This window comes from Pogonomyrmex barbatus, unplaced genomic scaffold (assembly GCF_055798465.1).
Source record: "Pogonomyrmex barbatus isolate J1 unplaced genomic scaffold, ASM5579846v1 scaffold8, whole genome shotgun sequence".
Classification (NCBI taxonomy): Eukaryota; Metazoa; Arthropoda; class Insecta; order Hymenoptera; family Formicidae; genus Pogonomyrmex; species Pogonomyrmex barbatus.
In genome coordinates, this window is record NW_028297182.1 from 1290054 (window position 1) to 1310849 (window position 20796).

At 33.4% G+C, this 20796-nt stretch overlaps 4 protein-coding genes across 13 annotated transcripts in view; 1 reads left to right on the forward strand and 3 right to left on the reverse strand.

The window, feature by feature from the left end:
* Positions 1-2266, forward strand: part of LOC105425533 (androgen-induced gene 1 protein) — an 18979-nt gene extending 16713 nt beyond the window's left edge. For all 4 annotated transcript variants that reach the window (XM_089084117.1, XM_089084120.1, XM_089084118.1 and 1 more), the window contains 2 exons: positions 50-201; positions 1082-2266. In XM_089084117.1, the coding sequence (XP_088940243.1) occupies positions 50-201; positions 1082-1134 (205 nt within the window). In that variant the 3' untranslated portion in view covers positions 1135-2266. The remainder of the gene's footprint in view (positions 1-49; positions 202-1081) is intronic.
* Positions 2198-7988, reverse strand: smo (smoothened, frizzled class receptor). 6 transcript variants are annotated; one of them, XM_089084098.1, is made up of 8 exons: positions 7679-7988; positions 7069-7377; positions 6242-6682; positions 5994-6166; positions 5574-5911; positions 5170-5371; positions 4578-4748; positions 2198-4505 (listed from the first exon to the last, which is right to left on the reverse strand). In XM_089084098.1, exons 2-8 carry the CDS (start codon positions 7375-7377, stop codon positions 3239-3241), a joined length of 2901 nt encoding a protein of 966 aa, XP_088940224.1. In that variant the 5' UTR covers positions 7679-7988; the 3' UTR covers positions 2198-3238. The 6 variants fall into 6 exon arrangements, with proteins under 6 accessions (XP_088940224.1, XP_088940225.1, XP_088940226.1 ...); XM_089084099.1 differs by having other exon boundaries at positions 7537-7988; XM_089084100.1 differs by having other exon boundaries at positions 2198-4481; positions 7517-7988.
* Positions 7989-8339: 351 nt separating this feature from the next.
* Positions 8340-11407, reverse strand: LOC105425532 (ankyrin repeat domain-containing protein 54). Its single transcript, XM_011636353.3, has 4 exons — positions 10832-11407; positions 10478-10541; positions 10082-10277; positions 8340-9916 (listed from the first exon to the last, which is right to left on the reverse strand). The coding sequence occupies exons 1-4, from the start codon at positions 11201-11203 to the stop codon at positions 9481-9483; spliced, it is 1068 nt and encodes a 355-aa protein (XP_011634655.1). The 5' UTR covers positions 11204-11407; the 3' UTR covers positions 8340-9480.
* Positions 11408-18309: 6902 nt separating this feature from the next.
* On the reverse strand, positions 18310-20101 carry LOC105425530 (Adenosine deaminase, tRNA-specific 1). 2 transcript variants are annotated; one of them, XM_011636349.3, is made up of 4 exons: positions 19790-20101; positions 19053-19704; positions 18720-18971; positions 18310-18630 (listed from the first exon to the last, which is right to left on the reverse strand). In XM_011636349.3, the coding sequence occupies exons 1-4, from the start codon at positions 19824-19826 to the stop codon at positions 18351-18353; spliced, it is 1221 nt and encodes a 406-aa protein (XP_011634651.2). In that variant the 5' UTR covers positions 19827-20101; the 3' UTR covers positions 18310-18350. The 2 variants fall into 2 exon arrangements, with proteins under 2 accessions (XP_011634651.2, XP_025073647.2); XM_025217862.2 differs by having other exon boundaries at positions 19053-20101.
* Between the last annotated feature and the right edge of the window lie 695 nt (positions 20102-20796).

A 20796-nucleotide genomic window follows, 5' to 3' on the forward strand; every position in this document is an offset into this window, starting at 1 on the left:
GAAAGAAATTGTCCAAGTGCTTAGACACTACGTTATCCATCAATTCCAGGATACACGTAATCTATTATAAAAGCGGCGTCTGGGTGTACCCCGTGATGGAGGTGTTGACGCAGCCGCTACGGATCTTGTTCTTCGCGGTGCTGCTGACGTTCTGCACGATCCTGTACTTCGTCGGGGAGGCGCTGAACAACATCATCTGGGGTAACGAAAACACAAAGCATAAAAAATCACACGCCAAATCCAAGTAGCCCCGCCCAAGCGTTCCTAACGGGTGATAGGAAACCCGCATCGCGCGTTCTGCCTTGCCGCCTGCGGTGTTGGTGAATAAACAAACGAGCAAACACACACACACACACACACACACACACACACACACACACACACACACACACATACAAAAAAAAAAAAGTAAAGAAAGAGGAGTAAAAAGAATGGATCTTTTCTATACTCTCCGTTGCAGCATGCACGATATGATATCCTGTTGTCGGAAAGAACGTTTAGAACATTTAGAATGTTAGCGCTGTGTTATGTGCATGCGAGGCGCCAGTTCTTAGGGTATAACAACAGTGAGGCTCGCGCGATCGTTAACCCGGCGCGGTGGAGATAACACAGTATGAGCAAAAGGAGCAAGCATGTAAAAAGGTGCGATGCAATTCGTTGTTACGTGATCACGGACCAAGGGAGACTAATCCGTGTGGGTGCAGCATTATTCTCTCTTTCTCTCTCTCTCTCTCTCTCTCTCTCTCTCTCTCTCTCTCTCTCTCTCTCTCGCTCATATTTTTTTTTCTTCTTCCTCCCTCCCGCGCCGAAGCGAACGAAACGATGCGCACCCTCATATCAATCCCACCCACACCCCCTCTCCCCCTCCCCCTCCCGCCCACGATAATACTTATTTTTGTACTTTCGTAGCGAACGACCTATCATATTATTGTTTCTATACCGATAAAAAGTTTTAATACGGTGCACGGTGAGAATTATGTACGTGTGTAATATAATGCATATAATGTTACGATGTAGCGTGTAACACACGGTGACAACTGTGCCCGAACTAAAGTCCAGATATATTTGTGATCGAGTGTAGGAAAAAAATACGTAGCGGTAACCGAGAGCGTGGAGCCGGATTTGAAAACGTAGAAAACGGCGGACGGACGAGAGGGAAAGCTTAAATGTATCGGTCGTAAATGTACCGATCATCCGGGGGATAACCGTGCCGAGGATATTTTCTTGCTACAAGTGAGAAGTGCCTTGGCGAAACCTAGTACCCTTTGCGGGAAGAAGATTATAAGACTCTCCGGCATTAAGATGAAAACACGATTATTTATGTATGATTATACTGGTACAATTTTATTCAGCGAGTAATTTATTAATGATATGTGCGGCCTAAGAATTCATTTGAATGATTATTGCAATATATATTTTCCTAGAAGATTTATTTTACACACACACACACACACACACACATATATATATATACATATATATAAAAAAATAACTATATATGTATGTATGTTTCAATGGACAAAGTCTTGATCAGTTTCTTGCCAGAAATGTAGTTTAAACTTTAAAGGGACATATATGCCAGCAACAGGAATTATGCATTGTTTTTTATAAAACATGTCTCTGTGGTTCGATATACTGCAATAAAAAATGTAAACGAGGATAATTTTACTTATTTCTTTTCAGAAAGATGAAAAAGAAAAGATAGCTTAAATACAATTAATGAATAGAAGAGAAAGTAATATACATTTTCATATATATATATTGTAATAGTGAAATTTTAGAAACATTTAAAAATGTTGAAAGAAATAATTAGATTAAATGCGAAAAAAATGCAAAATGTAAAATAGAGTATTCTATAAATATATTAATAATTATTACAAAATATGTATAAAATGCAAAACAATACAAAGAGATATAATTTACAATTAGTACCTCCCAGTAAAGACATTTGTACTAGCAGTTCAACAAAATAAGCTTTATGAAAATTTCATATCAGCGATATATAAAATTTGATCAACTTTTATGTAAACTGCGGCTATTGCGAAGGTAAACGATTGTTATCTATTACTTATTGAAATGAAAATTGTTCATCATTGTACATTTTACAAATGTATGACAGGTTATAATGTTAAATGAGTAAACTTTTTTATTTCCAAAGTAGTCATTAATTTATATAAGAAATAAATGAATAATGTACTTGAAAATTGTAAAAGGCAATTTATTTAGTCACTTGTTAAAAAAATAAATGTATAAACACACTCACATACATCCAGATGCATACACATTGAATATTTCACTCTTATAGAATGTCCGATACATTCTTACAAAACGGAAAATATACAATATCAGAAATACAATATCAGAAATATCCACTTTCGCGATAAAATATTTACAAAGTGATATATTTAGGATACTAGATCATCACAAATTAAAAATTAATTACTTAGCACTCGATGCGAGCTGTCACTGAGATTTGATTACTATTTTAGCAATGATAATAATAAAATGTAGAAAAATATTTGTATGTATTGTTGTTTCCTACATGTCATCTTAAACGGTATTATTTAGTTTGATTTTCATTATTGCATTGTACTTATATTATTTAAAATTTTAAAAGCCATCAATAAGAATCGCTCGATATCATTTTTGTTCGAAAATATAGCATAAAAATGATATGTTTCGATATTCACACCTTTTCATTTATGTCCTTTCAACTAATTGTCTTTTCGTAGCATGCAACGATTTTGTATATATTTATAATTATTTATCTATATTTATATTTATAATACGTATAAAATTTTACTTTTATATGTATCATTATATGATCATTATACTATACATAATCATATATTTTTAATAATTATAAAATATATCACAATTAAAAAGTCTTTTATAATAAAAGTAATATTTTTCAACAGCATTGATACACGCCAAAAATGTTTAACGGTCTCGGACTAATGGTTTCGTTCCTGAGATCGATCGTTGCATACTATGAAGGTAGCTACAAAATGTAAAATAGGAAAAATAATAGACGCGAATATCGATAAATATTAATTCCAAGTACAAAATTACATATCCTGATATACGTAATTCGATCGGCAATTTAATAGCTAGAGATTCAATAGATTTAATACTCGATAAATTATATTTATCTAGTATTAAGTATTAAAATACTTTCTTATATGTATATTTTTCAATATATATATATAAAGAAAGTGAAAGTCAATGATCCTCAGTCTTATATCGCGATATTTTTACTTTTTTTCAATTGCGGCGATATTTGAGTTCCCTTAGAGCTACAATGTCTGCTGTTAATTATCTCGTCGATACTCTGTTTTAACTCTTCCATTTCCAATATATCGAGCGGGAGCGAAGTCTGCGTCGCCATTTCTCTGGCATTAGTTTGCCCGTCAACTTGCAGTAATCTCGTTAACTCTGGATAACATGAGGTGAGACTAGAATCCAAATCGCTCATCACAGCTTTTCTGTACACCTCCTTCTTCTCATTTTCATTCTTCATCTTAATATCATTAGCTTCCTGAAGTAAATGCTTCAGAATGGTTCCATCTTGTAGAACATACTTGCCTCTGTGACTGCTCTCCCGACTTCTTCTATCATTGTCATAAGTTTTACAATTCTTATTGCTACGTTCCTTATTTTTACTACGCTCGTGCGAATTCTCTGCATTTAACATCTTCACTTCATCCTCCGACTGACTGTCTTCGCTATCACTATCTTGTTCATCTTCCTTTTCCATATTGCCTGTCTCTACATCAACGTCCTTATCAACCATATCTTGATGTCCCTTCTCCTCGCTGCTTAAATTCTCATCGCTGCCGCTCTGTCCTCTTAACAAAAAGGGTAATAACATGCCGGTGTTTTTAGTGTCAATAATTTTCAAAGCTCGCTCGTCTAATCCGGCATTTCCCAGTCTCCTACCCATATTGGGCATTTGTATCGGAACTTGAGTCATCAGTTGACTGTCTTGAGAAGTGGTGCTGCCTCTCCTAGAGAGTGGATCGATTTTGGCTGATCGTGATTTCCCAAAGTCTCTTCTGCTTTTTCCGCGACGACCACGTGATCGACTTGCAACCTTTCGTGTTGTCTTCACCTGCGCGATCTGCACGGATATCTGTGAATCCAGAGAGTTCCGTCTAGATTCCATAGATACGTACCGGAAACTAATTTCAGAATCCACGGAATTTCGTCTATTACTAGACACGGATCCTGTAGTGCCGCCAACTAGGGCACCTCTCCGCGTCACTAATTTAGGCAAGGCGGCCGCCCAAGTGGTACTGAAATCCTGCGACGCCGCGGAATTGAGATCGAAATTCAGTCCAACCGGATCCGCGTGGGTGTTGTGGAAACTTATGGACAAGCGTCCGGCCTTATTAAATGTTTTCCGATTTGCAAATAAGTGTGCGATAAGCCTGTGCTTGCTCAGTCTTATAGGAGGCTCCTCAGTCTCGCGATTGAAGATTCTGCAAACAAGGAGAAGACACATGCTATTCAGAATCGCATTGATAGCGACAACAGTAGGTCAACACAATAAATATCTAGCATGCATTGAAATTTACCTCCTCAGAAATCTGCACCACGTATCGACAGTCGAACTAGTCCAAATCCACGAAGACATGAGTATGCCAGTAGAGAATAACGCGAGCAAATGCAATTGCAATTTACCTGTACTAGGTCTCACGTCCATTTTACATTCAGATACTTCCGCGTACTTGGTTGCAATTGCGCATCTTTAAATAAATACAATAAATAATACATTGTAAACATATGCGTTTAAATAATACATTGTAAAAATATGCGTCTAGTATAATTAAAATTTAGTTATATTTACGTGAAATTTAATGTTATGTAAAATAATATATGTACTTTGAATATATTGTTGCGTCCCTGCGAAACACGACAGGCTTAGTTCTCTGAAGTTTGAAATGATAGAAAAAGCGCAACGTTTACAAACGGTTGTTTATGGAAAAAGATACGGAATTAGAGTAATCAGGTCGTGTTTTCAAGCGCAGAATCATTTACACTATCTGTATTCGTATTAATAAAGTTTCATCCCTACACACAGTGTATATGAGTGCAGGGGAAGCAGCAGCAAACGCAATAATATATCCGAGCTGTGATATGATAATTAAACCTTCCCGAAATCCTTACATCATGTAACTTCTGAAACTTTGTCGCCATTGCCATGAGTTTTGTATTTCGTAAATATGGCAGTAAAATGTTACAATAACCGCTGCGAGAGCGGCTATAGAAAAAAGTCCCATTCTGACAATGGTCTGTTTTATCTTTGAACTTGCTCTTTCTGATATAATCTCTTGACTGCTTATTTTTAGGCGAATAAGGGTATACAGTCCTAAAATGCGCGCAATATCATGTATATACGAATAAGCATAATTCTTCCATATGTTATATAATAAGACATTAATACTTACAGTTTAAATTAATACAGAAAGCATTAAAAAATGAAATTTTAGATTATTATCGTTGTACATCGAACATACAAGCGAGAGAAAGAGAGAGAGGAGGAGGGAAGAGAAAGAGAAAAATGTACCTACCTCTGCATAGAAAATATCCTCCTATTAGAACAGCAAGTAATACGGGACCTAGTACAAAAGCTTTCGCCGCGTGATCAGCATAACCCACGAAGCATATCCCCGTCATGCTGTTGCCATCAATTCGGCCTAGAGCCATGATCGCCACCGTCAAAACGAGTGGTATGCACCAAGCGATCAGATGAAAGTAAGCGCTCTTTTTGTCTATCCGATCTTGTATTGTGCCAAGTGCTCGAAAACTCATATGCCAAGCATATGTCAATATGACGAACCATACCATAGCTGCCATAAGAGAGTAATATACAAGGACAAAGACAACGACGCAAGACAGATTCTCTCCGCTGTAGAGATAAATGAATATTTTATGATACCAAAGAGTCTACAAGAGCAAAGAGCTCATCGCAAGATATTCATGAAATGTACCTTGGTTCTCTCATTCTTAAAGTTCCATCTTTGCGGCATATAATCACGTCCCTGCTACCGGGAGTGAATTGAATCAGCCATCCAATACAAGATACCATATAACAACCATTTATATAAAATATCACTAATGCTGGATATTTATTTGCACTTCTCCAATCTATCAAGAATGTTATCTGGAATATATACCAAATTATATAATTGACACGTTCGTTTATAAGTACATAATTTGTAATTTTCATATTACTTACAATGGTGAATAAATTAAAGGTGCAGCAGATACCTGCAGCCCACACAATAAACGAATGTATTTGATTATGTTCGTCAGGCGTATATAATGGATCATAACACTGTGTGCCACAACCTTCCACGCCATCGAAAATCGAAAGGGCATTGTCAGTCGGTATCAGCGGCTTTAAACATTTGCCCGAGATGTTAAATTTTAATTCCCTAACATCATTCTGACATAGTCGTGGGAACAATTTTGTATTATCACACTTTGCAAAACTCGGCCATATTGTATGATTCATCAGCATCCTACAAGGTCCTGATACCATCTTGCACATCTCTTGAGATGGTAATTCGACTGTATCGTTAATACACTTTGGCATGAATATTGAGCACAAAAACGGTTGAACGACTGCCCAACATTTTGGCACGTGTTTTAAAGCTTGCAATAAATACAATCTTTCCTGAAAAAGATGCATGTAGAAAAACATGATATATATATATATATATATATATATAGAAAAAAGACTAATATAATACAATATTTAATATAACATGCAATAAGCAATAACAATCTGTTATTAATAAATGTATTAAAAACTAAAATAGAAGAAAATATTCAAATACAGTTGATATAACAAGATATTATTTTTTTATCTTGATACAGCATGTACTATTAGAAAGACAGGTCTATGAGCATTAAAAATAACAGTCTCGAATGCTTGATACTTAAACATTGAAACTTGCACAAGTATTCACAAAGATTATATTTGATAAAAGGAAAATAGAATGGAATCAAAGGAAAAGAGAATGTTATCAATGTGAGAGGAGCAATAGTAAATTCATCTACCTCAATAATATCTTGAGTTACACGCTCTGATATAAGATCCAATGTGGTAGAGGTATAAGGCAATTTCGTGCCCATACAGGTGCTTTTGGATAATGGAATGCATTTGGCAGGTCTACGGCAGGTCGATATATCCGGTGACAACTCGCCTATGGGATATCTATCTAGCAGATAATTAGAATCTTTGATTATATGCCGGCCCAAATCCATGCCTTTCCATGTATTATTTTCATTATCGTTTGCTGTAAATCCATGCTCCAATTCCGAGGACAAACCGCGAAACAAGCACAAAAAGACCAGCAAGAATATCATCTATAAATAAGGAGAAAAAAAAGTTTTCCTACTTTCTTCCAGAAGAAAGTCAAAAATTTTTTGCATTTAAAAAAGAAATTTAATATAGAGAAAAAAAATGTAAGAAAAGGCTTCGAGAAGACCGTAGAGAAAATTTTACATTTTTGTTTTCTTTCTCACGTGTATACGAGCTTTTCCTTTTCCAAGACGCTCGACCGACGCTTGACTGACGCTTGATAATTGATTAATCCCGAAAGAAGTCACGTGGGAAATAAATGCACCACAAGTAAACAATGGGACATTTAGAGCCGGAGATGCGTACCTTTCGCGCGGTCGCGATCACGAATCGTTGCCACGGATGATCTCGGTCAACCAGGAGGCAAGGTCTGCGTCTCGTTCAGGCGGAGCGTTTCGCATCTTCTACCACAATCGAGACGACAGACGCACTCACGAAGCGCACGGAACAGCGCGGACCACACACGCGTCGCGTTCCCGGGTCGGCAGGCAGACCACCCACGACGCGTCCCCCTCCCCCATATCCCTCGTCTTTCTCGAGTTTTGAATGCACGCTACACTCTGCCGCTACACCACGCGCATTGCTCACCGATGGCAGCACAACGCTGCGTCACCACGCGCAAAGAAATCAAGGCCACGAGGACGACGAAGGAGGCTGCTCCTCTTGTGCTGACTCCTTTGGTTGTCTCTTGTTTCGAATTATCTTTCGAATTATCTTTAAAATTATACAAATATTAAAGATATACAATGAATTTGTGAAATTAGACTATTATTCCCTTTCCTTCAAAATTTTGTTGAATACTTTGTATTTAGAACACTACAGAAAGACACAAAGTATGATTTTTCATTTGGCAAGATGTTAATATAAATTTAAATTAAACTTAACTTAGATTTGAAACTTTCTAAATTTGCAACGTGTTGAAGTGTCAGAGTTATTGACATATTTACATATAAATAAAAATAAGAAATTGTAAAGTATGTAGAATGTGTTTTATTCATATCTTTTTTTTTTACACTTAACAAAGCTACAATTAAAGATGTACTGTGGACAGCGTCCGTAAAATGATTATGAAAACTATTTATATATTCCTATATAACTGGAGTTTACATAATCAAATTATTTATTAGGTATGTCTTCACTTGTTCTTTCATTTTCATAGTCTACTTAGTTTCAGTTATATAACTAGTTATATGTTATTCAAATTATATTACTAATTCGTTTTTCAATGATCACAAGCACGTAGACGTCATACAATATATATTCACAGGATGATTCTCTCTCTATATACAATTTCTCTAGTTTTTATATTTATAAAATTTAATTTTTATCATAGGAAAAATTCCCTCCTTTCTTTCATTCCTTAATGGCACACGTAGGTTCAAAAAAATTCAAGATTCTTCAGATAGTAAAAAATGTAAATATATGAACATTTTCAGTACAATTACAAGGAATATATTGATCTACGTTTGCGATATCTTTCAAACATTTTCAGAATCTACATGTGTTGTTAGGGTTTTTATATTAGTCTTTCTTATTTCGTCATTTTAGAAATAAAACAAATATAATTTAAAGAAATTTAATAGAGAAATATCGATAAAATATATATCAGAATAGATTAATATTTTTTAAATACTCTCTTTGCATTCTACATAAATCTTATTTTTTAGTCTTTCATCATTATAAAAGCGCAAAATACAAACTAACACTGATGTCGATTTTTGTCTGCTTTTTAATGTATAATCATGTGATTTAAAAAAAATTTAAATTCGCACAATTAGAGGAAAAAGAATTCTAAATATTTAATCGGCGTTTTAATATCTTCAAAATATACGTCATATTAAATAATTCAAAATTAATTAAATGTTCAGCAAATATAGAACTTTTTATAAAAAGAAAAAACCTATTTGAAATATGAAAATTACTATCTTCGATAAACAAAATTATTAACACGGACATGCACAAAGGCATGTAGACATACAATAATTTTCCAACATGCTTCATATGCTCAATAAAAACTTCAAAAAAAAGATGATACCAAATTTGCAAATATTATATATATATGTATAATATTATAGCGATATACAACAGTATATCTTATTAATCCATAATTAACCCGTTATACTGAGATCATTTAGGTTCGCCAATAAGTCTTTAACATCATCCTGAACTTGATCTGAAGTACTGGACAAGGAAAGTCGCGAGCAGAAATTGCTCAAGGTTTCTACCTGTTCTCGCATATTCTTCTGCTTTTGCAGATATACCATCAACATGCTAATTATATTACGCATTTCATCTTTGATCTTAATCATGTCCTCGGTATGACAATTTCGTTGCAGCATTCGTAACTTTGTTTTTGCTAATTGCAACGGATTGTAGCCAAACGTATCTGATGCAAGAACATCAGTACCGGCTGTTAAAAGTAATGTTACTACAGACAGTTTGCTAGTAACTGCAGCTAGATGTAGCGGTGTATTTCCTATACAGTCACGTTGATTCGGATCCGCACCATGTTCCAACAATAAACGGACTATATCCGTGTAACCTCTGCAGAAGAAAACATAAAATTTAAATTGCAATTTAATTTTGAGTTATTACTATTACCAACATATCTTAAAAAAAAAAATTAAACTTTTGTTTAAATTAAAAATAAGATAATAAATAATTTTAAAGATATATCAACAAATTTTTTAATCAAACATATAAATTCACCGGCAAGCTGCAAGATGAAGTGGAGTTCGTCCATGATTATCATGACAGTTAGGTGACACACCAAGGTCCAAAAGTCTTTTCAACAAGTCTATGTTATTTGTGGTAGCAGCCAATCGTATTCTTCGTTCAAGGAACACCATACGATCAAAATGGTTCATGCGCCAGCGTGTTTTTATCTTAGAGTGGTAATTATATTCTGCATTATAAAATTATTATCATTATATAACATTTTATATTTTTATTAAGAATTATTTATACAAATTGACATTTGTTTAAAGGAAAAAAAATATTTCAAAAAATCTAAAAAGATAATAAGGAACATGATATAATTTTTTTTGAAGTCATAAACACATAACCAAAATATAATCACAATTTGAAATTTATAAAAATACTTACTAAATCTTATTGGCAGAGAGCTAGTTTTGTTCGCAGCTTGCAATAGTTTTGTCTTAAACTGTATCTGAAACAGGATAACATTCTTTCAATCTAACATTTATAATAATTGTCCCAGTTATATTAAATCTAATATTAAAACTTATTCTACATAGCTGTACATTCTCCTTTATTCTATATCTAGCTATACATTCAACAAAAAATTGTACAAAAATCTATATCATTAGTAAGTTCTAAGCTAAACTATCTTCTATTGTTATCTCTTATTTGTTTTTTATCAGGAGAATACTCTTCGAAGTTCTTGCATCGAGTCCCACGCGACATATATTTTCGACTATAATTGGGACGATGGGTAACCTTGGCATTGCAGACTCTCAGCTTGTCTAGTAAAAAGTCGGGGTTGGACGGGCAGCTCTGCTCGATGTCGCAATTCTTGGGATACTTTTTTTCACAATAACAGACGGGAACTTCCGGAATGACGAATGGAACAAAAGAGGGCATGCTGCACGGTCTCAAAAGTTCTCTAGTGAAGATCGTGTTGATGTTCGCCGTGACATCCTCGTTCTCGACGGCTTGCAGCTGCTGCTGGCCATCAGACTGAATGATCGAGCTATCATTCGAGTCATTCCCAGTCTCGACGCCCGAGTCCACCGACGTCATGTTTACATTCAAGCACGCGGCACCTCGATCGGGCAGCATCGCTTCTGGCTCACGTGCAACGTCTTCCATCGTTAAAATTTATATTAATAATCGTGTCCCCGGATCTTACGGAAAATTAACTCGCGTATCGAATGATAACGACCAAGACGCGAATCACCCTATTTTTCGTTCTACTTCAGGACCGCTTTCTCAATCAACTCTCTTTCTTATTACGCTGTCTTCACCGCACTCCTCACTCTCCCGTTACTTTCCGTCAACCGTACAACCGCGCATGCGTAAAACATACGATGAACCTGACCCCCAATATTGGGTCTGTTCTTTTTAACTGGCTGCACTAGTTTAGAGTTTAGAGTTTATCTTTCTTGTTCCAATGTAGAGCGGTGTCTACAATGAGACTTTAAGACGTAAGACTTAAGAAATTGACCAATCACAATCGATTTATAGAAGAATACTCGACTTGTAATTGACCAGTTTCTTAAATCTTACATCTTATGCCCAACTCCACGTAGATTTACTTTAATCTCGATTTAACTTGCTCTTTATCTTTCTATAATTCTTAGAACTAGAAAAAGATGAAGAGTAAATTGAACCGAGATTAAAATTAATCTACGTTGGTGGAATCGAGCATTAAAGTCTCATTATTAGACACCATTTAATACTTTGTGTCCACGATACTAGAAATCGGTCCAAGATTTCGAATGTAAAAAAAGAATTGACCAATTGCGTTTGAATAATTCGGCCAATTTATCAATGTGATTGATCAATTCTCTTTCCATCCGAGATCTCGAATCGATTTCTAACATCGTGAATACAAGGCCTATGTACTTTTCATATATTGGCGATTAGGAACGTCACATTTGACCACGTTGCAATTGGACACAGCCACTTACAGTGATCAATGCCTGAAAATTTTCTATCGGATCAACCAATTAAATAATTTTATTTTAAATTGGTAACGTGGGCAATCGGGCGCCATCATTGGCGATTTTTGGCGTGACTAAAGTATCCCCATTGGTAATTCTTAAATATAATTGACCAATAAAAATCCACTTCGCGTTTCATCCTGTTTTTTTTAACTGAACTTCTTGCACTATTCATCTTTCCTTTTTTCTATTAATTTGAAAAAAGAACAAGAAAAATGATCGGTTGAGCTAAAAAGAACAGGCTAAGAACAGACTTATTAGGTGTACAAAAAAGTTCTGAGCTTTAGATTACATACAACTGAAATAACAATTTAAATTTTATATATCTTCCCGCCCTTTTGCGGTTTTAAAGCGTTGACATTTGGCCTTCTAAAATGCCATACGGTTTGGCGTTTGATGCACATAACCTCAAAAATCAGTAGTGTTCACGATGGCAAAAGAGCATATTCGATTTTCCACTTCGCGTTTCATCTGAAGAAAAATACTGCTGAAGCCACTGCAATGATTTATGCTACATATGGAGAGAACGCTGTAAGTCATACTACATGTAAAAGATGATATCAAAAATTTCGCCAAGGAGATTTCAGTCTTGAAGATGAACCGCGTGCTGGACGCCCTCAAAAGATTGAAACGGACGAATTGCAAGCACTGCTGAATATAAACTCTGCGCAAACTGAAAAGGAGCTTGCAGAACAGCTTGGCGTTACGCAGCAAACCATTTCCGTATGTTTACATACGATGGGAAAGGTTCAGAAGGAAGGCAGATGGGTTCCGCATGAATTGTCCGAAGACAACAAAAATCATCGGCGTGACACTGCACTCACTTTACTTTCAAAGTTCCGGAAAAAAGATTCTGCACAAAATCATTACAGGCGATGAAAAGTGGATTCTTTATGATAATCCTAAACGTAGAAAATCATGGGATGACCCTGGTCAACCTTCGACATCGACGCCAAAGCCCAAATATCTATGCCAAGAAGGTTTTGCTCTGTATCTGGTGGGATTGGAACGGTGTGTTGTATTACGAGTTGTTACAACCGGATGAAACAATCACGGCAGACCGCTACTAACAACAATTGACCAATTTGAGCGATGCATTAGAGGAAAAGAGGCCATTTACTGGCCAAGGACGTCGTAAAGTGATCTTGCTTCATGACAATGCTCGACCACTTGTTGCGAAAGCGACTCAGGACTCATATCTTTGCGTTAGGCTGGGAACTTCTCCCGCATGCGGCGTATAGCCCAGACATGGCGCCTTCCGATTACCCTACCTATTCCGGTCGTTGCAGCATCATTTGGCTGATACACATTTTGTGAGATTTGAAGAGATACGAAAATGTATTGATGACTTTATCGCTTCGAAACCGGTGAGCTTCTATCGTCAAGGCATTCGCAAGCTATCCGAAAGATGGCAAAAGGTCGTTGATGCAAACGAGGAATATTTCGCTGATTAATATTTTTTTGTTTGTTTTTGAATAAAGATTGAATTTTACAAACAAAAGCTCAGAACTTTTTTGTACATCTAATATATTTTATCGTAAACAATAACTTTTTCATTTTCATAAATTTTACAAAAAGACAAAATAATAAATAAAAATAAAAAATAATAAAAACCAACGAAAAAAAAATTTTTTTTACAAATCAAAAAATTAAAAAACTATAAACAAAAAGTTTTCTTAGTGTTACAATAAAAATTAAAGAAATGTAATATTTAGATAAAAATGAAACAAACACATAAAATTGTTTTATCTAATTGAACAAATTATGAAAGTATTTTAATAATGAATTCCATATAAGTTGTATAAAGGAAGTAATATTAAGAAAATAAATTTTAATAAAATGTAAATGTACATATCTCTACTTTAATCGTTTAATTCATTATTTACATAAATATAACATTTATTAGTAATGGAAAGTAAAATTTAAAAAATACAAATTATTCATTATATCTCCATATAATCAATCTTTCTGGATTCATTGGCGATTTAAAATTGCGATTAATAAATTTCAACGTATAATATAATTGCATTCTGCTGTAGAGTTTTTTCAAATACATTTGTGGAAATTGATCACATGGATGGATGAGAGTGACTTTGTTGAATTCTACTAAAAGATTTTTAATAAAATTCTGTTCAACAACCAATTTTTCAAAATGGTCAATAAAAATGGCTTCTAAACTACAAATATAATAAATAAAATCTGGCGTGTGAAAATTTTCAATATCAGAAAAATTCATGTTGTCTGCTTTAAAGAAAGAGAAAGCAGAACAATCGTCAAATTCAATATAATTTGTACTGTAATCTTCGCAAATAGTGCATGTATGTTTTGTTAGACATTTTTTTATTAAATATCTACAAATATATTTAATCGTATCTTTTTCTATTAATTCAAGTTTTTGATAATCAGTATCATCAGTAGTAAGATCGTCAAAAACTTCAATTTCTTCTTCAGATTTAATATTTTCAATTTTTTTTAAGTCCTTAATTTCTACTAAAATATTATTAAAATCTTCTTCAAAATTTTCGTGATCAATATTTAAAAAATTTTTACAAAGTAAATGTTTAAACATTCTGACAAAAGAAATCGATGTCGGATTTAAACAATTTCCTTCTTTCAAACGAATCTTATCAAAAAAATCTTCAAGTGCATCTTTATTTAGTTTTCTCGTTGGAAGAAATTGAAATCCTTTCGATTCCACAAAATTCCATATTTTTTGTATAGAAGAAATGGTAATTTTCCAAGCTGGAATAAATTTCATACCATTAGTTATATTTAATCCTGTAGTATCAATAACTTGTAATAATTCAAAGAAATGTAGGCAATCATTTAAGAATTCAATTTGAAAATCTTGTCCTTTGTAAACATGAGCATACTTTTTTTCTCCATTATATTTTTTAGTTGAATTTAAGATATCAAACAATTTATCGATTCGATCAATAAAGATGGCTGTACCTGTAGCTTCAATAGGTAATCTATTAAAATAAATATACATATTCATACCTGTTGTAACCGATGTACTTAATAATTGAGCTGCATATCGAACATTTATTTTGTCAAGAGAACTTGGATTGATGTGTGAACTTGTTAATTTTGGTGCTAATCGATAATTAAATTTGCAATCTTGTTTATAAAATTCTTCAATATACTTAACCGAAGTGAAGTATTCCAAAAATCTAAACTTATATTTTAAAAACATGTTCCGAAGCGTCTTAAGTATATATGGCACATCATAAATAAAAAAAATGGTAGCATTATTTATTACAAAGAAAGGATTTTCTTGTGTAATTCCAAGTTGATCCGCCAACTGCATATTATTAAAGCCCGTATCACAAACTACAGCCACAACTTTCAAATTAATATTTTGCAAGTTAATAATGCATTGTATTAACAGTTTGTTCAAAATTTTATATTTAGTCATAGATGCAGAAAACACATATAATAATGGTTGCTTCCAATTGCCAAATATTGATTGCGCAAAAAAAACACAAGCTCGCCTTGCTGGATTGAATAATTTGCATCGACCATCATCAACCAAACCTATAATTTCATCTTTACTTGTATTATAATACAAATAAGGTTTTATTAATATCTCGTCAATACAAATTATACAATATGTATCTGCTTCTTTCATATTTTTTGTTTTTATCGAAATAATGTCAAAGATATTTTGATTTATGCCACTTTTTGTGATCAACTTTCTATTAATAATTCTATTTAATGTTGTTTGTGATGGCAAATAGAAAACTGAAGATAAAGTCTGATACATTTTTGGCGCTTTAAAAAAGAGATTAAGACAATATTCTTTAAATTCTGTGGAATATCTTTGGCCATGCATTTTTCTGGTATAAAGTAAAAGTTGCTCTTTAACGAATACAGCTATGTCATAAGGCAAAAATTTGTCGCATAAATTTTTAAAATCGTCCAAACTTGCTTTTTGTAATTGATTAATTTTTAACTTTGTATTTTTATTATCTATTTTAATTAATTTTTTTTCAAGTCTTCTTATTTTTCTTTGCAATTTGAGTTGAAGTGGATTGCAATGTATCAATGCAGATGATGTTTGAATACTTTTGTTTGCTTGAGATGTTAATGATTGATGTTTAAAAGTTTGTACTTCATGAAAACACATTAATTTTTGTTTTTTTGTTGGAGGCTCCAAAGTACAATGAACTGAAGATTTTGTAAAATTGTGAAGTTGATTATGATGTCCCAATGAAGGTTGAAGAGGTACAGCATGTATATTTGTTTGTATCGATGTTAGTTCCCGCTTTATTGGAACATTCTCCAATTTATTAGTTACATGTGAGGTAGAAGTAATTGGCAAATTTAGTAACACGAATTTTGTACTCTGTAAATTACAAATATAACATTTATCTTCAACTGGCTTATAATTAAATTCATATTTATGCTTTATATATATATATATATATATATATATATATATATATATATATATATGGCTAATAGTTACCTGTGAAGGCAATAGAGGTGTTGATTTATAAACATGGATAGGTAACGATGATAGTACTGCCACATCTGTTTTACTCTATAAAACAAAATTGTTATAATTGCAGATTATAATATAGTAATTATATTGCAGTATAATAAAATAAAAAGAAAAATAAAATATTATATATTGGGAATGACTTATTTGAATAAATTATGTTTGAATAAGTTAATCTCAATTTATGTAATGTCACATAAAATAATGCAACAATTTCTATTATTCATTCTCATTCTATATATTAACTTGTTATAATGCACATCTATTGAAAAATATATTTACTTCATATTCTCTTCTGATTTGAATTTATTTATAGAATTTGTATCTTACTAACCTTAACATAGTCATGATCATTTTGTTCCTTATTACTTTTATTTATAATATTTAATGTCGGAATCGCATGAGCACATAATCTATTTCTTAAATCGTTCAGAAACATAATACTCTCAAAATGATCGCTACAAACTCTACAGCAGTTATACAATATGTGTGCCTTAGATAAAAGATCTTCCCGAAGACATGCTATAGCCCACTCCTTTGCCCTTAAAAATATCATTTATGTAATTAAAAATATTCTTTTATTTTATAAAAGTTCGCTTAATTTAATCTAACTCTTAACTTGGTTTCTAAAATAAAAAAAAAATAAATAAAAAAATTACCTTTCAACATCTTTAGGATAACGAAAAAAACTGCAATTTGAATTCTTGGTCGTGTTAATGCATATGTTAACACTGCACTTGACATAACGTTTTTTTTCTTTATCCATTTTTCGGAAAGGTGTGTGTGTGTGTATATATATATAGGTGTGTGTGTATACATATGTATACGATACATATGTCATCAAAGTTGAAATTTTTTAAAGGTGAACACTCACATCACTAACAATTTACGTAGTAGATATTGAAATTTGGATAATTAACTCATAGCGCGACATAACTACATAACACAGTACAACCAATATAGGCACTCCATGTCAGTGCTTTTCATCTCTGCGTATCGATCACGTGATCATACACCTTCCGAGACAATCATGTAACTTTACGTGAAATTTTTCACTTTTTTACTTTTCATTTTTTATATCTTGACATTTCACGTGAAACGACTTTTCACGTACAGCGATTATGTAGCTTGGATGCGTGGAAAGTGAAATCATGAAACATTTTTTTATACAGGTTTTATAGCTAATGAAAATTATTTTATTGCTACAATATTATATACATCTTTTAATAACCAATTGTATATGTACTATGTACACTTAATCCTAACGCAGCCCTAATCTTCTCTAATTCCGAAGCATATTTATTAATTCCCTAGATTTTCGCCTTTCCGCCACCAAGATACATGGCGAAAAAGTTCACGTGAAAAATTTCACATTGTCACGTTTGAGAGAGTTACATGATCCTGCAAAATCGTACATAATCGTAAATTCACGTAAAACTTTTCACTTTTCACGTTTCCGCCCTAGGAGAAAAGTTATATGATCGACCCCCTGATATACCATGTCTGATATCCAATAGAAGAATATGATATCTGTTCTAGAGACAAAAGTGTTACTAGGAACCCTAAAAAGCGAATTCTTCTATTAGATATCAAATCTTGCATAAGCTGCAGAGGACGTTTCAAAACGTCTTCTCCGAGGAAAATGTACAAAATAAAGAAGCTAAATGGCACACACACATACACACATACACACACACACATACATGCGCGCGCGCGTGTGTATATAAATTTCTCTTACTTTTAATACATTCTATATACATAAAGCTATTTAATCATTTATGAAGTAACTTCATAATACAAAATGTTGTAAATGTGCCGTTTTACATGGCCAATTATGGAATGATCCACACTTTAATTGTTTCCACTTATTTTGATAAATTATTGACCATTGCTTCCAATCGTAATATGTAATCTTCTTCGGATGTTTTATTTCGCTATAGTAATCTTGATATTTATCAAAAATTTGCAAGAAGCGTTGCAGAAGCATCCGTCTGGTTACAAGTAAATTACTACCTTTTCTCTTTTTCGTTACTCCCTGTTTTCTGCCCGCGACTGCCACTTCTAGTGCACTGTAATGTGCAAAGTACATAAGTCGCATATAAATAAGTGATATTGATATGAACTATGATACATAGTACAAATATTTTTATATTGATACCTGTTTCTTACAGCACACCATATGATGCTTATTGGACAGGGATGTAACCTTTGTTGTCCTTTCTTGTGTATAAAACTAATTTTTGTTTGAAAAATTTTAACTCTAACTACTTTATTATCAAACCTCTTATAAAGTCCACGTTCCATGGCATCCAGAGAAAACGGACAACAACCTCCAATTGTAATGCTCTCTAGCATTATTGGTGGTATTAACAATGATAATAGTGATCCTTGTAAACCAAGACAAAGCCATCTTAAGCCAAAGGAAGTGATGTATTATTAGTTTATATTAATATTTTGCAATATCTATTTACAAACATAATTTACAACTTACTTTGCTATTTTATCCGAACAAGATAGGCTGCTTGTGGGATCTCCTCTACCTGGTTTTGTACGTAAAGGACCTACGATATGATAATCCAAACCAGGTAAATGGGGATCCTGCGCTTCCTCTCCCTTCACACATTTTGCACCTGTTCTATATATATCTTTGTGACATGATTCGGTGATTATGCGTCCATTAATATCTTCATTGACACATCTGACTTTACATGGAGGCATGTCATCCTCATCATTTATTTCTTGTTTAGGAAAAATGGAACAGTCTCCACAAGGCGTTTGGCTTGAAAAGAAGTGAAATGATATGCTACTATTTAATTCTATCTTATTTTCGTGATTCCGCGAAAAAATTATGCTCTCAGAGCCGTTCAAAGTCAAATCAATTTGATCATATAAGTAACGTATAAATGCACGTCTAGCTAGAACTTCTGCATGACAGTCACTCAATCGAGAACCTTTTTCCTCTTGAGTATTCATTAATTCCGATTCTCCTAAACATTTTGTTCCAGTGGCGAGTGCTACCAGAGACAATGAGCTATCAGCGTTTTTCAAAACTATGCCAGATAATACGGTCCATTCGTGAACGTTGGGTTTACCCGTTTTTTTTAGAAAGTTATATTTTTCCATGCAAAGTCTAGCTACACTATCTGCAAAATCCTCCATTGTTTAGCAGCCACATAAATCTACTTATATTTTTGTACTAAATTTGTAAACTATGATAGACGTGATTACATGTGTCAACTTGTGTAAACTCGTATTTATGCATCATGTGGTGATGAAAAACTGGAGAAACGTTCGAAATGAAAAAAAGCAATTAAAAGCATAGATAGATAACTTTCTGTTTTGTCGTACATAATTAAATCTGTTACTCATTAAATCCATCATCTATAAAATGATCGAAGTGTATGTATATTTTTATTAAATGCAAGATAAATCATATCAAGTTGAGTTATGTTAATTGATATTCGTATAACACTTTCGCAACTACCGTTGACATAATACTGGAGTATTCGGTAAAATTTCTTTCATGACAGATCTAGAAAAACAAAAGTAAATGTATAGGCATGTATAGGATTTCTCTATTATATTCTTATTGGTTGAATTGTCTAGAGAAAAGAAACAGTAGCGTATCTATATAAATTAGGGTGGTTCCCCATGCAGCCTTAACTTGATAAGCATAAACTGCATCAACCAATCAAATCGTCTAATAAGAGTCTAAACGGATTTATATAGAATAGCTGAGACAATTTGATTGGATGACGCAGTTTACGCTTACGCAAGTTACGTGCATGGGGAATCGGAGTGCCATCACATGCGCCGTAACTTGCGTAAGTGTATTAAGGAAATTAATTAAGTTAATTAATTAATATAGTAATGATTAATTAAATCATCATATCAAATTAATTAATAATAAATATATATATATATTAATTAATTTATGTTTTTCGCGTGATCCAACATACAATATCTAACAACTTTAATTAAACATTTCTATGGACATTTTACAATAATTGTAGAATATTTCGTAATCTTCAAATTCCATTTTTTTGACCACAGATGACACCCGTTTGACCACGTCCTGATTGATCACCAGCCACTCACAGCGCTTGAACAGTGGAAAAATTCTAGGCGCCAGCTCCTGTAAGTGGTCAATCAGGACGTGGTCAAACGTGTATCACCCGATTGTCACTGTCATCCTGTAATAATCTTCGTCTTTCTGCGAATATCGGACGCACCCA

Bases quoted from the DNA above. Each gene is read 5' to 3' on its own strand.
- smo (XM_089084098.1), bottom strand. From the start codon at position 7,377: ATGATATTCTTGCTGGTCTTTTTGTGCTTGTTTCGCGGTTTGTCCTCG. The intron at 5,912-5,993 runs GTACATTTCATG...TTATCTCTACAG, and splicing joins TTAAGAATGAGAGAACCAAG to CGGAGAGAATCTGTCTTGCG. The intron at 5,372-5,573 runs GTAGGTACATTT...CGCGCATTTTAG, and splicing joins AGGATATTTTCTATGCAGAG to GACTGTATACCCTTATTCGC.
- LOC105425532 (XM_011636353.3), bottom strand. From the start codon at position 11,203: ATGGAAGACGTTGCACGTGAGCCAGAAGCGATGCTGCCCGATCGAGGT. The intron at 10,542-10,831 runs GTTACCCATCGT...ATCCTGTTTCAG, and splicing joins TGAGAGTCTGCAATGCCAAG to ATACAGTTTAAGACAAAACT. The intron at 9,917-10,081 runs GTGAATTTATAT...TTTCTTCTGCAG, and splicing joins CTTCATCTTGCAGCTTGCCG to AGGTTACACGGATATAGTCC.
- LOC105425530 (XM_011636349.3), bottom strand. From the start codon at position 19,826: ATGATGCATAAATACGAGTTTACACAAGTTGACACAT. The intron at 19,705-19,789 runs GTAATCACGTCT...AGGATTTTGCAG, and splicing joins GTTTACACAAGTTGACACAT to ATAGTGTAGCTAGACTTTGC. The intron at 18,972-19,052 runs GTAAGTTGTAAA...CTTTGGCTTAAG, and splicing joins TGTTCGGATAAAATAGCAAA to ATGGCTTTGTCTTGGTTTAC.